This window comes from Pyrus communis, chromosome 6 (genome assembly GCF_041283825.1).
Source record: "Pyrus communis isolate YQ-2024b chromosome 6, ASM4128382v1, whole genome shotgun sequence".
NCBI classification, from domain to species: Eukaryota; Viridiplantae; Streptophyta; class Magnoliopsida; order Rosales; family Rosaceae; genus Pyrus; species Pyrus communis.
The window spans coordinates 2946868-2966612 of record NC_142570.1 but is presented as its reverse complement, the minus strand read 5'-3'; the positions used below and the strand labels follow the sequence as shown (position 1 = coordinate 2966612).

Genomic DNA, 19745 nt, shown 5'->3' with positions numbered 1-19745 from the left:
TTACAAAAATTTCAACATAGTAGTGGAAAGTGGCAAAGTGATGAGAAAATATATTAGTACATTATAGGGGGCAAATGGATTTTTTGGTTTGAATGACAAAACAAGAGCACTATTGCTCATATAATATTTGATATGGAGTATAAGTAAAATGAATGTATGTTGGATATTAGATACATATATTTTTTTCAAAGATAACCTATGTATATTATATAATTGTAGTTTGCAACTAAACAAACAAATTAAACATATTGCTTAAAAACTTGCTAGCATCAATCGGCGAGAAAGTTTGTGTGACGGTGATGCTTTGAGGGACTCACATGCTGCAATCTTGTTTTTAGGTCTCCTTTTCAAATCAATCAACGTATTATTAAATTAGGTCGTGTTTTCAGTATATTAAAAAATCTTTCCATGGAGGGGGTCATACACGAACTCCGAGAACGTGCATGATTTAGTTGGTGTGGTTATACGTATGGTATATGTGTATATCCTATCTTATCTTCTGATTCATTACAAGGAACATCAATTGTATTTTACCGTAAAAATAGACCTGAAGCATAGTCAATACTACGTACTCGGTATTATCAATCAACTATAGTTCCTATTTCCATTCAACATGTATGAACTCTTTAAATTTCCAATCCACAGTGGCACACAGTCACATAAGTTATATGGCACAAAAAAGTTGGACAATTAAAAAAGAGACGAAAAGAAAAAGAAATAATGATAAGGGACACATGTTTAGATTTCACAGTCGAGTCAGTGGTCCGTTACTAATGACACAAATATTAGCATAGCTTAACCACATACACAGTTTGATACATAAATGTTGAATTTTATCATAAAAAGTTTTGGTACAATTAGTAGTAGAACTATTTATTTTTACAAGTAGTAATATAGTATGTCAAGTTTTCGACATGGAATTACATTCTTCGACAAAACAAGAGTTGTGGTGGAATTGTGCCACCTATTAGATAAGCAAGCTGGCTTAGCTCTCATGGAAAGCAACGTGAACGGTTTTAATATGGGATCGAACACGTACGTGCTGCACTAGTTTGGCTCCATTTTCAGACCATGCAGTCGTCATTTTTAGCTGTACACGTAGCTTTATTATGAATTAGGGTTTTGTTTTTTTTTGTCCTGTTATTTCCTTATCTTTCACGGATTCTTTCTTCAGAGATGAAGTCTACTGAGCGTCGAGACCTAAAACCTGGAAAACAACCAGGAAGCCACCAACACTAGTTTACAAATACATCATGCAAATTGACCCATGCATACATATGTGAATGAATCATGAAAAGCCACTTTTCAAGCCTCTCTTTCAAAGCTTTGATATTTTTGGGTAAACTACAACTGCACCGTTTGATTTTCTTTTGATTTCGTGAACAAATATATACATGATTATATATGATCAACATAAGATTATTTATCTACAGTTCGTTGGATATTTGTTTCTTATCAAAATATGTAGTTTAAATTTACAGTCTCACGAGAATCGTTGGGCATAAAACAATAACATTGCTATTTTTCAGGGATGCACCGAGGTGTAGTCGCTGCATAAGTTAGAATTTATGAAGAAAATGTGAATCCTGCCGTTCATTGCAGAGGAGGAAAAACTGAGTATGTGAACAATAAGTCAATATATATAAACGGCACACAGAGGGAGACGATAATATAAGCCCAGAAATGTCAGAGAAAATCGTAAATTAGTAACTGAATTTATATGTGGCGAAACGGATTAACAAGACAACATAATTGTTTGCAAGTTGCAAGATATTTTATAGCTTGTCAAATTTTCTAACAAATTATAGTCATCTGTCAGATAAATCCTACTTCCCTCGATATGATATGAATAGCGTGGTGCTATTCACATATCTTTCATTATTTTTTACATATATTTTTATATTTTTAGTCATTAAATCGAATGAATTGAAGAAAATTAAATGATGTAAATTAATAGGGGATGTGAGGGTAGCACCACCCTATGAATATTGATTCATTGGACCTATCTAACAAATGGAATTATTCCGTAACCAGTAATAAGAAGGTTATTAATCTCCATATATAAAAGCAGTTCCAACACACTAGGGCGTTATTAACTTTGCTAGAGCAATATGCTCTCCTCTTTCCACTCAAGTTCAAATCACTACTCCATAGTTTAGAGTAGATAATTCCAAAATAAAAAGAGACAAGGAATGAAGATTCAAATCCAATGTATTTGGTGCAAAGAAATAAACCATAAGACTCTAATTGTATTCTATAATATATGAGAATTAACTTCTGGGTTAAAAAAAAAAAAAAAAAAAAAAAAAAAAAGTTAAGGGAAAAGACGATAACTATCCAAATCCAGTGCATTTGATTATATAATATTTGCTCATTTTAATAAAGAATACAAGAAACAAAAATGGCGACGGTTCTCTAACACAGACAAAGTGCAAGATTACATTCAGATTATATGACAATAAGTTGTCGATGTTGATCTAGGTTGATGGCAACCTAACTAAATAGCTAAGATACTATACATAACCGATGTAGACATTACTCTCTCTAAGTACTTGGCTACTTTACTTTAGGGAAAAAAATAATATTTTTGAGGCATGCATGGTTATTGTTTTGTTATATATCATAATTCGTTGTATTATAATATATATATATATATATATATATATTTTTTTTTTTTTTTCTCTTTTCAAATTAATTGATTTGAAGTTTGAAGCACGATGCTTATTTCATAACTACAATTAGGGCTGGTTTCGGGGGTTAAATGATGCGAATAAGTTTGGGAATTGAAAATCTATACTGAAACCGCAACAATGGAGATTATAGATTGCTCTAGATCGATGGCTCTAGATCTACAACGATGGCTTTGGATCGACGACGACGGCTCCGTTGGCAATGGGCGATGACTAGATGGCAATGGACGTTGACTCGACGACGTCGTCTATGGCTATATGCTAGACCGAAGGCAATCTCAACCAATCCAACGCATCTACAATAATTTGCATCAATTATATATTTAAAATTAATTAAAATTATACATATATATTAATTCGGTTCGATTATCAATTATGTTTTATAGATATATATTAATTCGGTTCCAATGCATTTGCAATTTATCAATTTGTAAGTTGAATGTTTCATATTCCACTTGCTTAGATAACGAGTTTATATTTGATACCTCGACTAGTAACTATTTGTGATTTTTTTTTCGACACAAAAGGCCAGAATTCATGGAGATAACGTGCAAGAGGAGGCGTGAAAGAATTATCTTCCTCGAGTGCATACATATGGAAAAGTAGATGAAGTTTGAGCGAATCAGGAATCCATGATTAAAGATAAGTAATCAAGTTTAACTTGGAGACAACTCTTTAATCTTTTCGGCTCCTTTTTATCTTGCCAATGGTAAAGCAGCTTTTAGGGGAAGAGATACCAATGAGCCAGATAGGTAAGCATCGCAATGCATATTTTGTGACATGCATGGAAGGAATATATTCTTAAATTTAGATAAGTGCAACTCATTTCTTACTTCCTCAACTCATCAAAAAGTTACAATATAAAACTAAAAAGAAAAATAAATACTTATCGAAGATGTCATATCTCTAAGCTCGGTAGGGAATCAAGGAAAATTTTCTTATAAATATCAAGATGAAGCTCGCACACTACTTTGACTATATACTATTTCGTTTGTCAAAGATTTTGCACCCGTTGTAGACTTATAGTCATAATCAGAAGAAAATGAAATTAACTTCAAATTTCACACGTAGTAATAGTAGTGACTCAGGTGCAAACACTATCTCTTGTGTGGATTCGCCAATGCCCGCACATATAGAAGAGAAAATGTTAAGATGACTCTAAGAAATGGGAATCTATATAACTCTCTGTCATTTCACAGTTTAACGTTAATTCTCATGTCAACATTATAAAACATTGTACTAGGAACATGAGATGACTGAAAATTATAAAAAATCTCACTTTTGAGAGAGTCCCCTTAGCATTTAGCCTGTATAAAAGATTGCAACATTTCAAGTACCATATAGGTCATTCATGTACTATTTATGAGAGCATCCTCAATGGGGACTTTATCCTCCATGAGGCTACAATATTTCAAGCCTCAATGAGAAATTTCATCCCCAATGAGCAGGAAAATGGAGCTAGATCCACCACTGGAGCTAGCAACTTCCTTTATTGGGCAGCATAAAATTGGGCTACATCTAGCCCCAAAAAGTTGTGGGTCCCACAAAAAGTAGCAACTCATGTGAGAAAAATTTTATCACTCTCCCTCCATTTGCGAATACAGTTGTACACTTTTTTTTTAAAATTTTTTTTTTCTTTACATACTTTTCTTGCAATTTGGCTAATTAATTATTGTTTTAAATTCCATAAGAATTAAAATTTTCAAATTGATTTAACGCTCAATGGCATTGTGGGTGAAATTTTCAAACAAACTTTTTCAAAATTGTATGATACTACTATACAAATTGGTGTTAGATAAATTGTTGTGTTGTACGTGAAAATCAAATTATTTCAGAGTGTGTTTGTATCTTTCAATGGATGAGATTGACATAAGAGAATTTAATCTAACAAACAATTCATAAATGATGAAATCTAACTTTGTCACAATTTGAACTTTTTTAGGTTGGAAGGTTCATAAAAAAAGTTTAAGATAGCACGTCCAAAAATCAACTTAAGAAAAGTTAATAAAACAAATTATCTTATAATCAAATTACTACGTAAATAAATATTTATAACCCTAAATATAGTCCGAAAGAAATAATTCTTTATTGGAAGAGATTATTTTATAAAACCCCAAAGATTTCTAGAATTTTTTTCAGCCTCATATAAAACTCTTCATTGGGGAATGGGGATGCTCTGGGAACCGGGCTAAGGGCTGGTTTGGTATTGCTGTGCTTTGAAAAAAAAGCTGCTTCTGCTGTGCTGTGAGAATAAGCAGCTGTGAAATAAAGCAGCAGAGTGTTTGGTAAACTTTTTTGTAAAAGTGCTTTTGAAAAAAAAAAGCAGGATTAGAGTGTTTGGTAAACTTTTATGTAAAACAGATGTGAAAAAAAGCCAGTTTTTCAAAGCTAGGTTTTGCAGCTTCTTGTTTTTGGCTTTTTTTTCATACAAAACTGTGAAAAAAAGCTGAAGCTGAGTGTTTACCAAACACAAAAACAACTCCCAGCTTTTTTTTGATAGCAACTTTTTTCAGAATCACCTCAGTACCAAACCAGGTCTAAGTCTTTATCTCACTTACTTTTGCACATTTTCCGTTCACAATTTCGATGATGTGAGTTAAGTTTTTTGAAAACTCCAAAACCCAAAACCCTAACAAAATCCATCTCCTACCCAACCCAACTATGGGCCAATACCTAAACCCTAAAAAAGTCCCCATCCTACCCAACCCAACAATGGGCCGACTCTGGACATTGGATTATAACTTTGGAAGCCCCAGTGGATGATTGGGTCCATTAGTAGTAGGCTGTTTTATCATATTTGGGCTTTTTAGCCCACTTATATGTTGACCCACCACCGTGTCACAAATGAACGGTCCTGATCAAACTGTCCGTTTTTTGCTGTGCCCTAATTCCTCCCCCCTCACTATATATAATCACACTCACAGTCAAAACCCTAGCTCAGTACCCTCTCTTCTCCCATCTTCCACGACCTCCCATCTCTCCCCCTTCCAACCTGCCCCTTTTAATTTGAGATTCACACCACAATCCCAGGTTTAATTTGGTCTTGAATTTCTGTTTGTTCATAAGATTTCTGATCTGTTTTATTTTTCTGATGTTCTTTTGCTCTGTCTTTTCATCTGGTTTATTTTATTTATTTTATTTTATTTTATTTTATATTTATTATTATTATTTTTTTTTTTTTATGGTATTATTATTAAGAAGGTATGCTCATGCCTATGATGGCGTTAAATATACTTTGAGAGTAAATTCTATGAAACAAATTTACATCTGAGGCATGAGGATTTACACTTCTTTACCAATTTTACTCTTGATTTTTTACTGAAATTATTAATCTTTATTTATTTCTGGTTGAAATCTTTGATCGTTATGCTTAATTCTCAGTTTATGTTTCATGGGTGACAAGAAAGTATGGTTTTTTAGGTAATTAGAGTAAAAATTGTGGGTGTTTGGAGTTGCAAATGATGATAAAACAGACAGGGACATCTGCACTCCATTGGAGATTGATGACTAGTCTAAATGGGAATCTCTCTGATGCATTTGAACTTTTTATTTACTCCCAATGATTTGTGTTCTTGCATGATTCAGGATTGTTTACTTCTGATCCGGCCGAGAAATTTTTATGGTTACCGGGAACATGAGTCATGTAGTGTCTCTATCTTTATGTGATTGCATTTGAGGTTTTGTATGATTGAATGTAGGGAGTTTTAGCGAAATACTTCCGGTATTGTTCACTTTTAACGAAAATCACATTTTACCTTTCTTCGTGCTATTCACTTACATATTTATTTGTCATTTTTCATTAAGTTCTTGAGAACTTTTGGTTAGTTTTCCTATGTATTGCACGTGACGATAAAACAGACAGGGACATCAGAACTCCTTTCGGAGGATGGTGAATTGTCGATGGGAATCTCTCTGATGCACTTAATTAGTATTGTTGTTAGAATTTTAAGTTTTGCCAATGATGCATTTCAAATGCACGTATTATCAGATATAGATATGATGATATATGCTAATATTGTCACTACCTCTGAGGCAAAATCTGTTTGCTTGCTTTGCTTGAATTCTGTTGATCGTAAGTGTTTCTTTGCATAACGGTATTCTGTTCTTCTCCCTTTTACGAGGAAGATGATTTGAACATTGTGTTACAAAGTTTGAATGCCATTATCTTTAGTGTATGAATTTGTTTTTGAATGCCTGGTGATTGAACAAAAGAACGGAGATTTGAAGTATTGCTTTTGTGGAAGCTCGACACTGTCGGGCTCCAAAAGCAACTTATGAAATAATCGTTCACGCTGGATAGTATATGAAGGCTTTCTCACAATTTTACATCTTGTTTGCCATTTCTGTCAATTATCTGTTTGCTGGTTAGCTCGTTTGAATGTGCTTTTAAAATGACTGAAAGTGCTTTTAAAATGACTGAAAGTGCTTTTAAAATGACTGAAAGTGCTTTTAAAATGACTGAAAGTGCTTTTAAAATGACCGAAGTGCTTTTGGAAAAGCACTTAAAAGTGCTTCTTGGAAGAACATAACTGGTGCTTCTTGCAAAAAGCACTTTAAGAGCTTTTGGAATCTAAAAACATTTTTATCTAAAAGTGCTTTTAGTTATTTTAAAAGCACATCTAAACGAGCCCTGAATTGTTGTGATTTGGTTTATTGGCATCCAACTTTTAATTAAGTTTAATTAATCACAAGCTTTTGTCATTCCTCTTCCCAAATTAGTCTTAATTCGACCTTTTGTTGGGAAGTAAGTAGATAAAAGTTTTCAATTAGTTGAACTTAATTCAAAGTTGCGTTTAGGGGTTTAGGTGATGGTTGTTGCATCTAACAATTGTGAATATTGAAAATTGATTTAGATTGCTGTTATGTCTGTCCGTTTATTCTGTTTTCTCCTGTGGCGGAGAAAATAGGAGAAGTGGGTGGGTATAGCAGCACTCTTGTTTTATGATTGAAGTTTTAGTTATATGGTTGGGGCGGAAATAAGAGAGGTCGGGTGGACGAAACAGCGTTTAATTAAAACAAATTTTCATTGCATTATGAACGTTGTGTTAAGTTTATGAGCTACTTTGACAGGAGGAGAATGTCCCAGGGAAAATTCTTGTGAGCTAAAGCTTGCCGGCATTCTTAATTGTTTCAATCTCTTTAAATGAAGTCATGAAATAATGTAATTTTAGAAAAGTGATTTTCGCACACTTTTTTGAGTTTCGTACAAACGTTTTTTTTTGTTTTTGTCGCTTTTGTTTGATTTGTTCAATCAGATGTTCAAAAATAAAAATGGTGTTTAAGAAGTTAAAAAGAGTGTGAATATCACTTTTTTAATTTTATAGTATTCCAATTATTTCTTAAATACCCTTTTGTAATATATTAATTTATATTTTTGTTAAAATGGTTTAGACTTTTGTTATAGAGCCGCTAACGTGGAATATTGAACTACTATTACAAGGTCATGTGAATTGCGCGCATGTAAGCATACGCCCTTGTATTGGTCGCGCAGCACGCTATAATGGTGTTGAATTTGTACTATACAAATTTTGTTATTCAAAGAGAGTAGTTTTGTTCCACCTCTAATTCTGGTGTATATCTACTGTTCTATGTATAAAGGTGAGACTGGTGGTAAGCAAAAACGCACTTTGTATTTTGTGGGAAATTTTTGGAATTAGAATGTTGTGTGATTTATCTTATGTAATCTCATTTTGGAATTTGAAATTGACAACTCGAGAAGCTAATTGAGCAAAGCCGCATGGTTTGGTTTTGATTAGTTTGCGATTCGATTTTCGTTACAGGTGAATTTTAATCATATTATTGCTAATTTATTGTAAGGTTAAGTTCATCTCTGTTAGTGCAAACAATGTCGTTTATTAAAAAAAAAAGAGTTGCGAAGTTGATGTTATAATGATGATGTTTTATAAATTGATAGGTTGACAAATTTTTATTTTCTAATATTTACTTCCATATTGCTTTGAAATTTTCATTCAGGAATAGATGCTTGTTAGCCGCAAACCGTACCAAACCAAATCAAACCGCGATATTGGTTAGCCGGTTACATCGGTTTTAAGCCATTGTGGTTTGGAAGTTTAGCAAAATTGAAGCATGCTGTTTGGTTTTTGTTTTGACCCAAAACTTAACAACCGAAACCGCGCCCACCCTCAAACTGTCTAACGGTTACTCCAGGATTTGACGGCTCATGCTTCTTAAACACTGAAAATTTTAGATTCGTAATCAAATGGTTAAACGGTTTCTAATTTGGTTGGTTTTATTGCGGAGTAAATCTTTAAAGATTGATATGAATTTAGAAGGTAAAACAAAAATGTTCCGAGTGATAAGAATATGACCTTATGAATTTGAGAGATAATGAGGGAAAAATTTGCTAGCATTCTTAATTACATTGAAAATTGCTAACCTTAGAGCTCACAATGTACCGACTACCAACCAATTATTTGGGCGTAGGTTTACATTGAATTTTGGAAAGATCAATTTTCCAAATACGAACTTCGCAAAAGAGTGCTGTTATTCCTACTTCAGTGTTGTATCTCTTGGCTCACTTTTTAGTGAAATTTTTTATAACAAGTTTGCCCATTTATAAAAGGACCGAGAAGAACCTTAAATGATATATAATAATAAAAATGGATTGGGCTAAAAAAAGTAACATGAGCTTTAGATTTACATTGAGTTGTGAAAGGAATGGACAATATGTAAACCGAATTCGCGGAAAATACATAAAGGATGAAGATAGGAGGAACTTTGGAATGTAAAAATGTAGATGCCCTTTCCAATTAAAGGGTAAGAAGCTAAAAATTGATGATGATTGGATGTTGATGGTAGTTATTAGAGTGTATAATCACACAACAATAAAAAATTCGGAGGGTCATTCATTTGTTGGTAAATTATTGTCGGGGGAGATTTTGTTGTTTGGGAATATTTCAATTTTTATGTATAATAATGTGTGGGGAAATAGTATATTAGAGGTTATTTTAGGAATAATAGTGAGTGTAAAAATAATATTTCAATTTTTTAACGTTTTATGGTATATGAGATTATAATGTGAGTAGAAAAATACGACAATAAAGTGGATCTAGCATCTCTGTACAAAATTATCAAATTGTACCATATCCAATAACTTATCCAAATATTTTAGAAAATAAAGATAAATATTTTATCCAGTAACATGGAAGTGGAAAATAGAAACCGCAGGTTGTTCTGGATTCCATGAATTCTGCATGATGATTTTCCAAATACATTCCTCCCCGGGACCCATGCTGAGTAGGATTCTGGGCCCATCCACGTCAGTTCCACGTTAGGTGACCAATCAGAAGTTGTTTGCCTACTATTTGCTTATTTAATTTTTTTGTTTAAAACATTTTCCAGAATGTGTAGTACACATGATCTTATCCAAATTGGTGCTTGCATAGTACAAATCACACTCTGTAATTTAATTTGTGTTCATCATCCGAATCCAAAAGAGTACTAATTTTAATATCTTCTTCTTTCTTTTGTGCTAGATTCTTGTGTTTCCACAAAAATGTCATATTTCATGTGGCCATGTAGTTTTGTAACATTTTTGTTAAAATGGGAATCGTTTCAAGTAGGCGGAATTGTTCATGACTTAACTCGTTACCAAATCCTCGCTTGTTACTGTGACTAACTTTGAGGATTTGTAACAGACATTTTTCGAACTAATTGCAATCGAATTAGAGCATCTCCAATAAAAATATGGAAATTTAAGAGGTAGTAATCACAGTTACATCTCACTTTACATTTCCGAGATATCTAAATATGAAATCTATTTTAAAACTCATCGACTATTGAGTTTCATCTATTTTGATAGTGTTCATATAAGAACAGACTTAATTTATTTGGTTCATATGAGATGTAATGGATGCCACAGTAGAGTTGTTTATCATTTTTTTAGTTTCATCGCTTGATTGACTTCAAACACCAAAATCATAGTGTTTCAGTTCATATAAGTTGTTCTATTTGGTATGACCTAACTTATTCTACACCCCACGTTTGCCTTGCTCACCCCATGTGACACGCCCCGACCCCGATATTCCCCAAATACCAGGATAAGCACGTGCTGGCCGACACCCGAAGGTGACGAAAGCCATTTATTGAGTGCAAATGCTGAAAACAAGGGATAAATAAGGCTTATAAATATAAAAGAATAATGAATATGCAAATAAGGACCCTTGTTCACAGCACACCTCTAATCTAGAACACTAAAGAAAAATAATATAAAATTGAATGAACCAAGGAGTGGGTCCTACACCGAGAGGACTCGAAGATGCCGATGCGGAAGTGCCTGGACGTCGGGATTGTATGCCTCGATTCTAAGTCCTGAAGGGGGCGCAAAACAAACATGAGTGGACCAAGTTGATATATATATATATAATAAAACAGTTATCAACGTACTAACCCCCAGGTTTTATGAAAACACAAATATAATGATAAACATAGGTTTTCCGAAACCTAGCATGTCGTGCAATGTCTCAAATCATAAATCGCATAAATAATAAACACTAGTGAATGTCCGATATAACACTTCAGGCCCCATGCCGGCTCCCCGTCTCTGAGCAAACAGTCAGAGGAAAATGCACTTCAGGCCCCTTGCCGGCTCCCCGTCTCTGAGCAGACAGTCAGAGGAAAACACACTCCAGGCCCTATGCCAACACCAAACCGTCGCCCGGGACGGACCGGATCTATCCCTACGTCCCGTAGCGGAAAGGACCACTAGGTAAGTACAAAACCAGTGAACATACATATATTGAAAATCAACTTCATAGTATAAAGTCATCCATCATCTATACTATAAAGAGGTGTTCTAAACATGTTCTAAATATCATATCGTCATCCATCAGATATGCTATAAGAACATGGGTTATAGGAAAAATAGTAATAATTCAAACTAGCCTCAGTAAGCATGTTATCTCGTAAAACGTTCATAAAACATAATCGTAAAGTCATGCTTTTCTGTGTATGCAATTCTACCATAAAAACATGCATTTTTAGAAGGGGTCCACTCACAGTACTTAGCTGCCGAAGAGCCACGCAACTAGCGAAGATGGAAACGCCACAATTAAACGCCCCTAAGCACATAAACGGTACATTTAGTCAAACTCTACTCAAACGATTGAATTTGGGAAAACGGACATCGGAAATGGGTTCAGGACGTCGAAATTAGCTTAGGAGGGGTCCCGCACGAAAACCCAAAAGTCAACGGTCAAAGTCAACGTTGACCTTGACCGGGTCAACGGGTCACGGGTCACGGGTTTGGGCTTTAGGGTTTTGGGTTAGGGTAATTGGGTTTAGGTTTTAGGTGGGTTGGGTTTGGGTTAGAAGGAAAGTGGGTTTGGGTTTGAAACCTTATGGCCCAAGGCCTAATTAAAAAGGGGAAATGGGTTTGGGTTGCAACCAAGGCCCTAAGGCCTTCTGGGTTTTTAAAATGAAATAACTAAAAATAAAAAAGGAAAGGGTGAGGGTATTGGGCCAGAGACCAAACGGGCCTAAGGCCCGTGTGTGTGTGTGGAGAACGGCCCGAAGGCCTGGGTGCCCGGAGAAGAACACCGGAGCTCGGCCGGAAAATTCCCAAGCTCCTTTGGAGCTCAAAACTCAACCAAAACATGTCATTCAATATACCAAATTGAAGCCCCGAAGGTAAGGAATCGAAATATACCCTTGGTTCCCGTCATCGTGGTCGGAGTTGGCCGGAAAACAGCCTGGAAGCCACGGGTGTCCGCCGGAACTTGAACGCCGGCCAACTCGCCGTGGTTTGGCCGGAAATTGCCTCAAAAGGGGCGGTGCTCGCCGGAAAACTGGGAAATGTCTCCGAGGTGGTTTCTTCATGGTTTGACGTCCAAAACACATCCACGGGGTTAGAAAAGAGCTATAGGTGTGGGCATGGGTGTGTATGTGTGTGTGTGTGTGTGTGTTCTTGTCGGAGGAAGGAGCACCGAGAGGGGAGGGATGGAGAAATCAGAGGAAGAAAGAGAGAAGAGAGAAGAGAGACTTTTCAGAAAAAAACAAAAGAAAGGGAAAGGGAACCGGGACACAAGACAGGGGGTGGGCCCCTTGGGCTCACCAATTAAGGTTCAAAAACAATTTTAAAAAGAAAGGTACCCCCAAACTTAGTGAAAATACAAAAATACCCATTTTCTTACGTAAAACCCGGGACGGGTTCTTACACCATGCCACCAAGTAAATAGGCCATTAAACTCAGACAAGTTTTAGGGAGTTGGATGTTGAAAACAACACAAACTTTGGCTCTCCAACAACCACATTGATTCAACCACTACGAGCTGACTCAATGGTTGAAGACGAATTCCAGGTTCGTATTTCACACAACACGTTTTGGGTTTAATTCCTGACGATAGTGAATCACACGATGATTGCTAGAAAAAGATTGAAATATTTCTGTAAGTCTTCTCAGCTCCAAAAATGATGGATTGCTGACGACGCCACCAATTGATTTCATTTTCTTAAAATAAAAAAATAAAAAAATAAAATAAAGGCTACCACATTGATTCCAAAACGACAGATCATAATCCAAATCCAAGATGCAAAGCCAACAAAATTTAGCTAGTTGCCTACACCATACTTTCTTTGTCAATATTCAAGGGGCCACAAATTAAAAAAAATTAAAAATCCACATAATGTTATACCAACTGCCTAATTGATGCCCCATAAAATTTCTTTTTCATTTTTTGAATGAGTCATGGCCTACTTAATTGAAAGGAAAGAAAATTTGATAGCACCCTCGAACTTGTGACTTTCTTCCGAGTTCGATTTACCCTTTTATCGTTCAATTTGGTTATGAATCTCCGTCAATCTTAAAATACATAGCAATTGGTCTCCAACCGTCAAGTTTTTCACATTTATATAATTTTTGGAATGGGAGCTAAAAAAATACAGGGACTTGTTAAAAATAACCCTGACTGGAGCATGTGGTCCAATCTCCTAATAAATAGAGTGTTGTGTTTCTACTACGTTTTGATTTCGAACCTCTCTCTCCCCTTAATTATGTCATAATTTCAAACCCTCTATCTTCCCTTAATAATAATTTAGAAGAAAAAAAAAAACCCTAGCCGAAATTACTGACCATGTAAGTTTGGGGCCTGCAAGAAGATCATTTGCCTCCTATTTGCTTATTTAATTTTTTTGTTTAAAACATTTTCCAGAATTTTCCAGAATGTGTAGGGCACATGATCTTATCCAAATTGGTGGTTGCATAGTACAAATCACACTCTGTAATTTAATTTATGTTCATCATCAGAATCCAAAAGAGTACTAATTTTAATATCTTTTTTCTTTTGTGCTAGATTCTTGTGTTTCCACAAAAATGTCATATTTCATGTGGCCATGTAGTTTTGTAACATTTTTGTTAAAATTTGATATAATTCCTTATGGGGTTCGTTTCAAGTTGGCGGAATTGTTCATGACTTAACTCATTACCAAATCCTCGCTCATTAATGTGACTAACTTTAAGGATTTGTAACAAACATTTTTCAAACTAATTGCAATCAAATTAGAGCATCTCCAATAAAAATATAGAAATTTAAAAGGTAATAATCACAGTAACATCTCACTTTACATTTCCGAGATATGTAAATATGAAATCTATTTTAAAACTCATCGACTATTGAGTTTCATCTATTTTGACAGTGTTCATATAAAGAACAGACTTAATTTATTTGGTTCACATGAGATATTTTGATGTCATGGATGTCATAGTAAAGTTGTTTTAAAGTCTGTTATTTTTTAATTTCATCGCTTAATTGACTTAAAAAACCAAAATCATAGTATTCTGAGTGCATATAAGTTGTTCTCGATTTCTATTTAGTATGACCTAACTTATTCTACACCCCACGTTTGCCTCACCACATGCCACCAAATAAATAGGGAATAAGATTCTCTTCCCTTCTTTTTCCATCCCTTCCTCTCACATTTCCTATTTTGTCTTTCTCTTTCTATAAAAAATTAATATAAGATGTTGACGTAATTTAACCGTGATCATTCAAATAGGAGGGAAAGGAAAAAAAAAGAGGGGTGAGAATCCTACTCCAATAAATAGGCCATTAAAAAAGGTGCTTGATGTTTTCATGTGAAACGTTTATTAAACTCAAACAACTTAGGGAAAGGAAAAAAAAGAGGGATGAGAATCCTACTCCAATAAATAGGCCATTAAAAAAAGGTGCTTGATGTTTTCATGTGAAACGTTTATTAAACTCAAACAACTTTTAGGGAGTTGGATGTTGAAAACTCAAACAACTTTTAGGGAGTTGGATGTTGAAAACAATACAAACTTTGGCTCTCTAACAAGCACATTGATTCAACTACTACGAGGTGGTTCAATGGTTGGAAATGAATTTCAAACTCGTATTTCACACAGCACGTCTTGGATTCGATTCCTGACGATAGTGAATCATACGATGGTTGCTAGAAAAATGCTGAAATACCTCAGTGAGTCTTTCTAACCTCAGAAAAGATAGATTGCTGGCAACGCCACCAATTGGTTTCCTTTTCTTAAAATAAAAAAATAAAAACTGCCACATGGATTCCAAAATGGCAGATCATAATCCAAATCCAAGATGCAAAGCCAACAAAATTTAGCTAGTTGCCAACACCATAACTTTTCTTTGTCAATATTCAAGGGGCCGCAAACTAAAAAATAATAAAAAAATAAAAAAATCCACATAATGTTACACCAACTGCCAAATTGGTGCCCCATGAAATTTCTTTTTCGTTTTTTGAATGAGTCATGGCCTACTTAGTTGAAAGGAAAAAAAATTGATAACACCCTCGAACTTGTGACTCTCTTCCGAGTAGGATTTACCCTCTTAACGTTCAATTTGGTTATGAGTCTCCGTCACTCTTAATATACATAGCAATTGGTTTTCACATTTATATAAGTTTTGCAACGGGAGCTAAAAAAGTACAGGGAATTGTTAAAATACCCCTAGCTGGAGCATGTGGTCCAATCTCCTAATGGATAGGATGTTGCGTCTCTACAGCGTTCTGGGTCCGAACCTCCCTCTTCCCTTAATTATTGTCATAATTTCGAACCCTCTCACTTCCCTTAATAATAATTTATAAAAGAATAAAAATACCCTAGCCGGAATTACTGACCATGTTAGTTTGGGGCCTGCAAGAAGATCATTGCTAGGACGCAGTCAAGATTGCCATACAAATTCGAAAGAATTCAACGTGAAAGTTTGACAAAAAGCACTTCCAAGAAAAGCATGCCCTGGTGAATGCAAGCGTTTGAATAGATGAAATATAATTAATCAGATCACAATATCCAATCTAAATAACAGATTAACCAAACTAGGCAGGGCTCCATGTAAAAAAGCCAGAGCCCCCTGCTTATGGGAAAACCCAAAGTTAAAAGACATGTACAACAACACCATGTAGGAAACTGTCCTAGAGAAGCTGCTTTTAAACCTTCACCATGGAACCTTCTTCCTCAAGTTCTATGCTATCGCTTTCATTGCTCCATACACCCGAAAAATCTACGCTTTTCGTGACCAGATCCTCCAATCTTTCTTCCTTCGTGGAAGGCGATGATGTTGTTGTTAATATTTCACCTATTGAAGCTAACTTTATTATCTCAGATTCATCTAACCCTTTGGCCGGCCCAAGATTACAACGATCAGACCCGTGTTTTGCCAATGCATCTTTGAATTTCTTAATCTGTTGAACAAGGAATTCTGACTCAGTTTCTTGATCCACAAACAATTTCGCTAATTCATTGCAATTAAAGCTCGAGAAAGAAGATTATGATTTCAGGGAATACTCACAGTTGCATTGGTGCAGCTAAAGCTACACACACGACCATCTGCACCTCTAAAGAATCTAAAGAACGGCAGCACATGAATGTTGAGAGCATGACACATAGTCTTGTGCTCTTCATAGTTAACTTTGAGGAAAATCGCATTCGGGTTCGATTCAGCCAGCTGACAGATCTAATAAAATGGCAACTATTGGTCAACAAATTTCACCATAATGTTCCAGATTAAGGCCCTAACAATTAAACCAGAATGCCATAATTCCGAGGCGGAATTAGTGGGCCACTGGTCCGTCTCTCTGAAATGCATAAAATGGTTGCTAAAACATAAACGAAAAATCAAATATATATACCTTGGGATGGAGAGCTCTGCAGCCTCCACAACCAGGTGAGTAAAAGTCAACCACAACCAATCTGTCTCCAGCATTCTTCAAAGAATCAACAAGTTCTTGAGCAGAATGGATCTCCACCATGTTGGGGTGAAGGGTCTTCTCCCACCATCTCATTGCTCTGCTTACACACAGAGATGCTTGTGCCTGAAAAACCATAAATTCCCAATTAAAAAAAAATCGCAAAAAAAGAAAAGAAAAATGCATTGGGGAACACAAAAATCCTACAAAAAGTAAAAGCCAAAAGGCAAAAGCTAAAAGCTAAAAAGAGAGAAAGGAGAAAGCTTTACATACATGCACAGAGAAATTGCTTGGTTTTCTGACTCTCCAATTCTCGAAACCCTGATCTGAGAGAATCAAGGGTTTTCCCAAGAAATCAACACTCAATGCAGGAAAAGCTCTTGAATTTGCATCCTGAAATTGGGAGGTAGGAGAAACCCTAAAATCCCCTTTGGGGGATATGGAGCCAACTGCAATTTCATCCAACCCAGAAGAAATGCAGAAACCAGTCTGTGATGCAAATGCATTGGCCATGTCGACTCAAACGCCCTTTTCCGAGATTTCGCAGCGAAAACAAGAAAACCCACCAAAACCAACTTGATCCTCTGCCTGAAATACCACTTTTTCGAATCGAAACGGCCGAAAAATGGATTAAAATTAACCCCTTGCAATCAAAATCTTCAACAAAACTTGTTCTTTAAACAAAAAGTTCAAAGCTTTGAACAAAAAATGCCTCCTTTTTACTAAAAACCTAATTGACAGAGTTGTGTTCTTTGAAAACTTGAGAGAGAGCGAGAGAGAGAGAGAGAGAGAGAGGAGGAGGAGGAGGAGGAGGAGGAAAAAAAAGTGGGGGTATTTAGAAAACAAATTGAAACAGGGTAGGTGGGGTCTTTCTGATATGGATTTTTCCTCTTATCCAAAAACTTTTTATTTTTATTTTTAATTATTATTATTTTTTTGATAAATGACCCAGATTTATAGCTGTTGTTTATGTGCAATTTACCGTCATTAACGAGGAATATGCTGTGTTTTTCGGTTAAGTTTTTGGATTTGAGTTGGCAATTATGTAAAAATTGCTATATTTCGGGAAAATGTTTGGTAGTCAAATGCTCTGGTTTTGTGTGAAAATATTAATTGAGATATTTCTCCACAAAATTATGGAAGTGGATAAATTTGAGCAGCCGACTCTGTCTGCTTCATCAAATTTTGAATAATCTGATTTATCTTTTTATCTCTCATTTTACTTGCTGGGGTAGAATTGTTTTTTGTTTTGTTTTGTTATTTTTTTACTTTTGTCTTTTTGAGAATGCTATTTTGGCTAGTGAAATTCTTACTATTTATTTTTATTAAAAAGTTATGTTTTTGATTAAGAGATGCATATCAAAATTTTCTTTTCATAAATAAAATACTTTATTTTATAGTTTTTTAATTCCACATACTTTTTTCTTTTTTTTCCAGAAATTGAAGAAATACGGCTTTACCGACTTACCGTTTACAGACCACTTCATAACAGTTGTACCTAGTAGTCACCAAATTTACTTCAATAATAATCGTATGGTATATCATGCAATAGTGTATGTTGTTATTTTTTCATTACAATTTGATGTAATATGGTCCGCAGGATTTAAAATAATAAGTCCGAATCTCTAAGTTTGTTGATTGTAGAGATTCAAAGAGGAACTCAGTTCGTCAACTATAATGAAAGGAAAAATCAAACTCATACACTTAATTCAAATAATATTTTAAAAGATCCGAAGTTCAAACACCCACCATCTACGCAGGGTCGTTTCTGAGATTTCGAATACCCTGTGCGAAATTTGAAAAAGAACCCCTCCTTAAGATAGTTTAAAAAAAGAAGAAAAAAGACAATGTATTGATGCTAGAAAATTGTTACTTAAATCAAAACAAATTTTAGCACTCATTGAATGCAAGTTTACAAATGTCATTAATTATAAGTAAAAAGAGTTACAAACATAACATTCACTAAATAATCAAAAGCAATTCATTTTTAAACAATCAAACATGAGAAACAAAAAACTTCAAAACTCTAACTATGAAGTTCACTTGAACATATAATATTATTATATATATCGTTTTTCGGGTGTTATTATTGGCACACAAAATATCTCATTGTACTTCAAATTTTTATATTTAGAAAGGAAAAAAAAAATTACTCTTATAAGAGGTGCAAAATGAGATTTTATGTAACATCCCACATCGTCTAGGGGAGTGGATCTTGTAAGCTTTATATGTATATTCTCATCTCTACCTAACACGAGGCCTTTTGGGAGCTCATTGGCTTCAGATTCCATAGGAACTCCGAAGTTAAGCGAGTTCGCACGAGAGCAATCTCAGGATTGGTGACCCACTAGGAAGTTCTCGTGTGAGTTCCCATAAATAAAACCGTGAGGGCGTGGTCGGGGCCCAAAGCGGACAATATCGTGCTATGGTGGAGTCGAACTTGGGATGTAATGGGGGCCTGAGCCGGGATGTGACATTTTAAAGTACTAACAAAAGCAATTTTTTTTTTAACAATTTTTTTTTAAAGTATAAAACATTATTACATAATATTAGATGACAATTTTTTTTTTTTTTTTAAGGCTATATACGACTGCACAATTCGCTCCCCTCAATGCCTTCTCTACATCTACGCTAGCAAAAGAAAACACGGGAGCGTTTGATCATATGTGTAGGGTAGATTAACTTCATACATAATCATTTGATCACATGAAAACATGGGATCCTCACGAATGCTTTGTCTTTTTATAACTACCCAATAATCTTCCTTAATAAACAAAAGAATATGGTGATGCTTTGTGGTCAGTCTCCTGCTTAGGGCTCAATCAATGATGACAAATCTTGATCAAATCGCAGCATTTAACAACTCCATGA

General features: G+C 35.0%; 1 protein-coding gene, 1 long non-coding RNA gene and 4 other non-coding genes across 6 annotated transcripts; 4 read left to right on the top strand and 2 right to left on the bottom strand.

Annotated features, from left to right (window-relative positions):
• Positions 1-5896: 5896 nt before the first annotated feature.
• On the top strand, positions 5897-5969 carry LOC137711788 (small nucleolar RNA Z267). The gene has a single exon (XR_011065134.1). It is a non-coding gene; the product is annotated as a small nucleolar RNA Z267 (small nucleolar RNA).
• Positions 5970-6141: 172 nt separating this feature from the next.
• LOC137711789 (small nucleolar RNA R44/J54/Z268 family) lies at positions 6142-6228 on the top strand. Its single transcript, XR_011065135.1, has one exon. It is a non-coding gene; the product is annotated as a small nucleolar RNA R44/J54/Z268 family (small nucleolar RNA).
• Positions 6229-6526: 298 nt separating this feature from the next.
• Positions 6527-6612, top strand: LOC137711790 (small nucleolar RNA R44/J54/Z268 family). The gene has a single exon (XR_011065136.1). It is a non-coding gene; the product is annotated as a small nucleolar RNA R44/J54/Z268 family (small nucleolar RNA).
• Positions 6613-6643: 31 nt separating this feature from the next.
• LOC137711810 (small nucleolar RNA snoR122) lies at positions 6644-6725 on the top strand. Its single transcript, XR_011065154.1, has one exon. It is a non-coding gene; the product is annotated as a small nucleolar RNA snoR122 (small nucleolar RNA).
• Positions 6726-10822: 4097 nt separating this feature from the next.
• On the bottom strand, positions 10823-12705 carry LOC137718784 (uncharacterized). Its single transcript, XR_015963340.1, has 3 exons — positions 12358-12705; positions 11709-11770; positions 10823-11021 (listed from the first exon to the last, which is right to left on the bottom strand). It is a non-coding gene; the product is annotated as an uncharacterized LOC137718784 (long non-coding RNA).
• Positions 12706-15923: 3218 nt separating this feature from the next.
• On the bottom strand, positions 15924-17728 carry LOC137710782 (thioredoxin-like 1-2, chloroplastic). The gene is made up of 4 exons (XM_068449908.2): positions 17148-17728; positions 16818-17000; positions 16478-16642; positions 15924-16370 (listed from the first exon to the last, which is right to left on the bottom strand). The coding sequence occupies exons 1-4, from the start codon at positions 17385-17387 to the stop codon at positions 16116-16118; spliced, it is 843 nt and encodes a 280-aa protein (XP_068306009.2). The 5' UTR covers positions 17388-17728; the 3' UTR covers positions 15924-16115.
• Positions 17729-19745: the final 2017 nt, after the last annotated feature.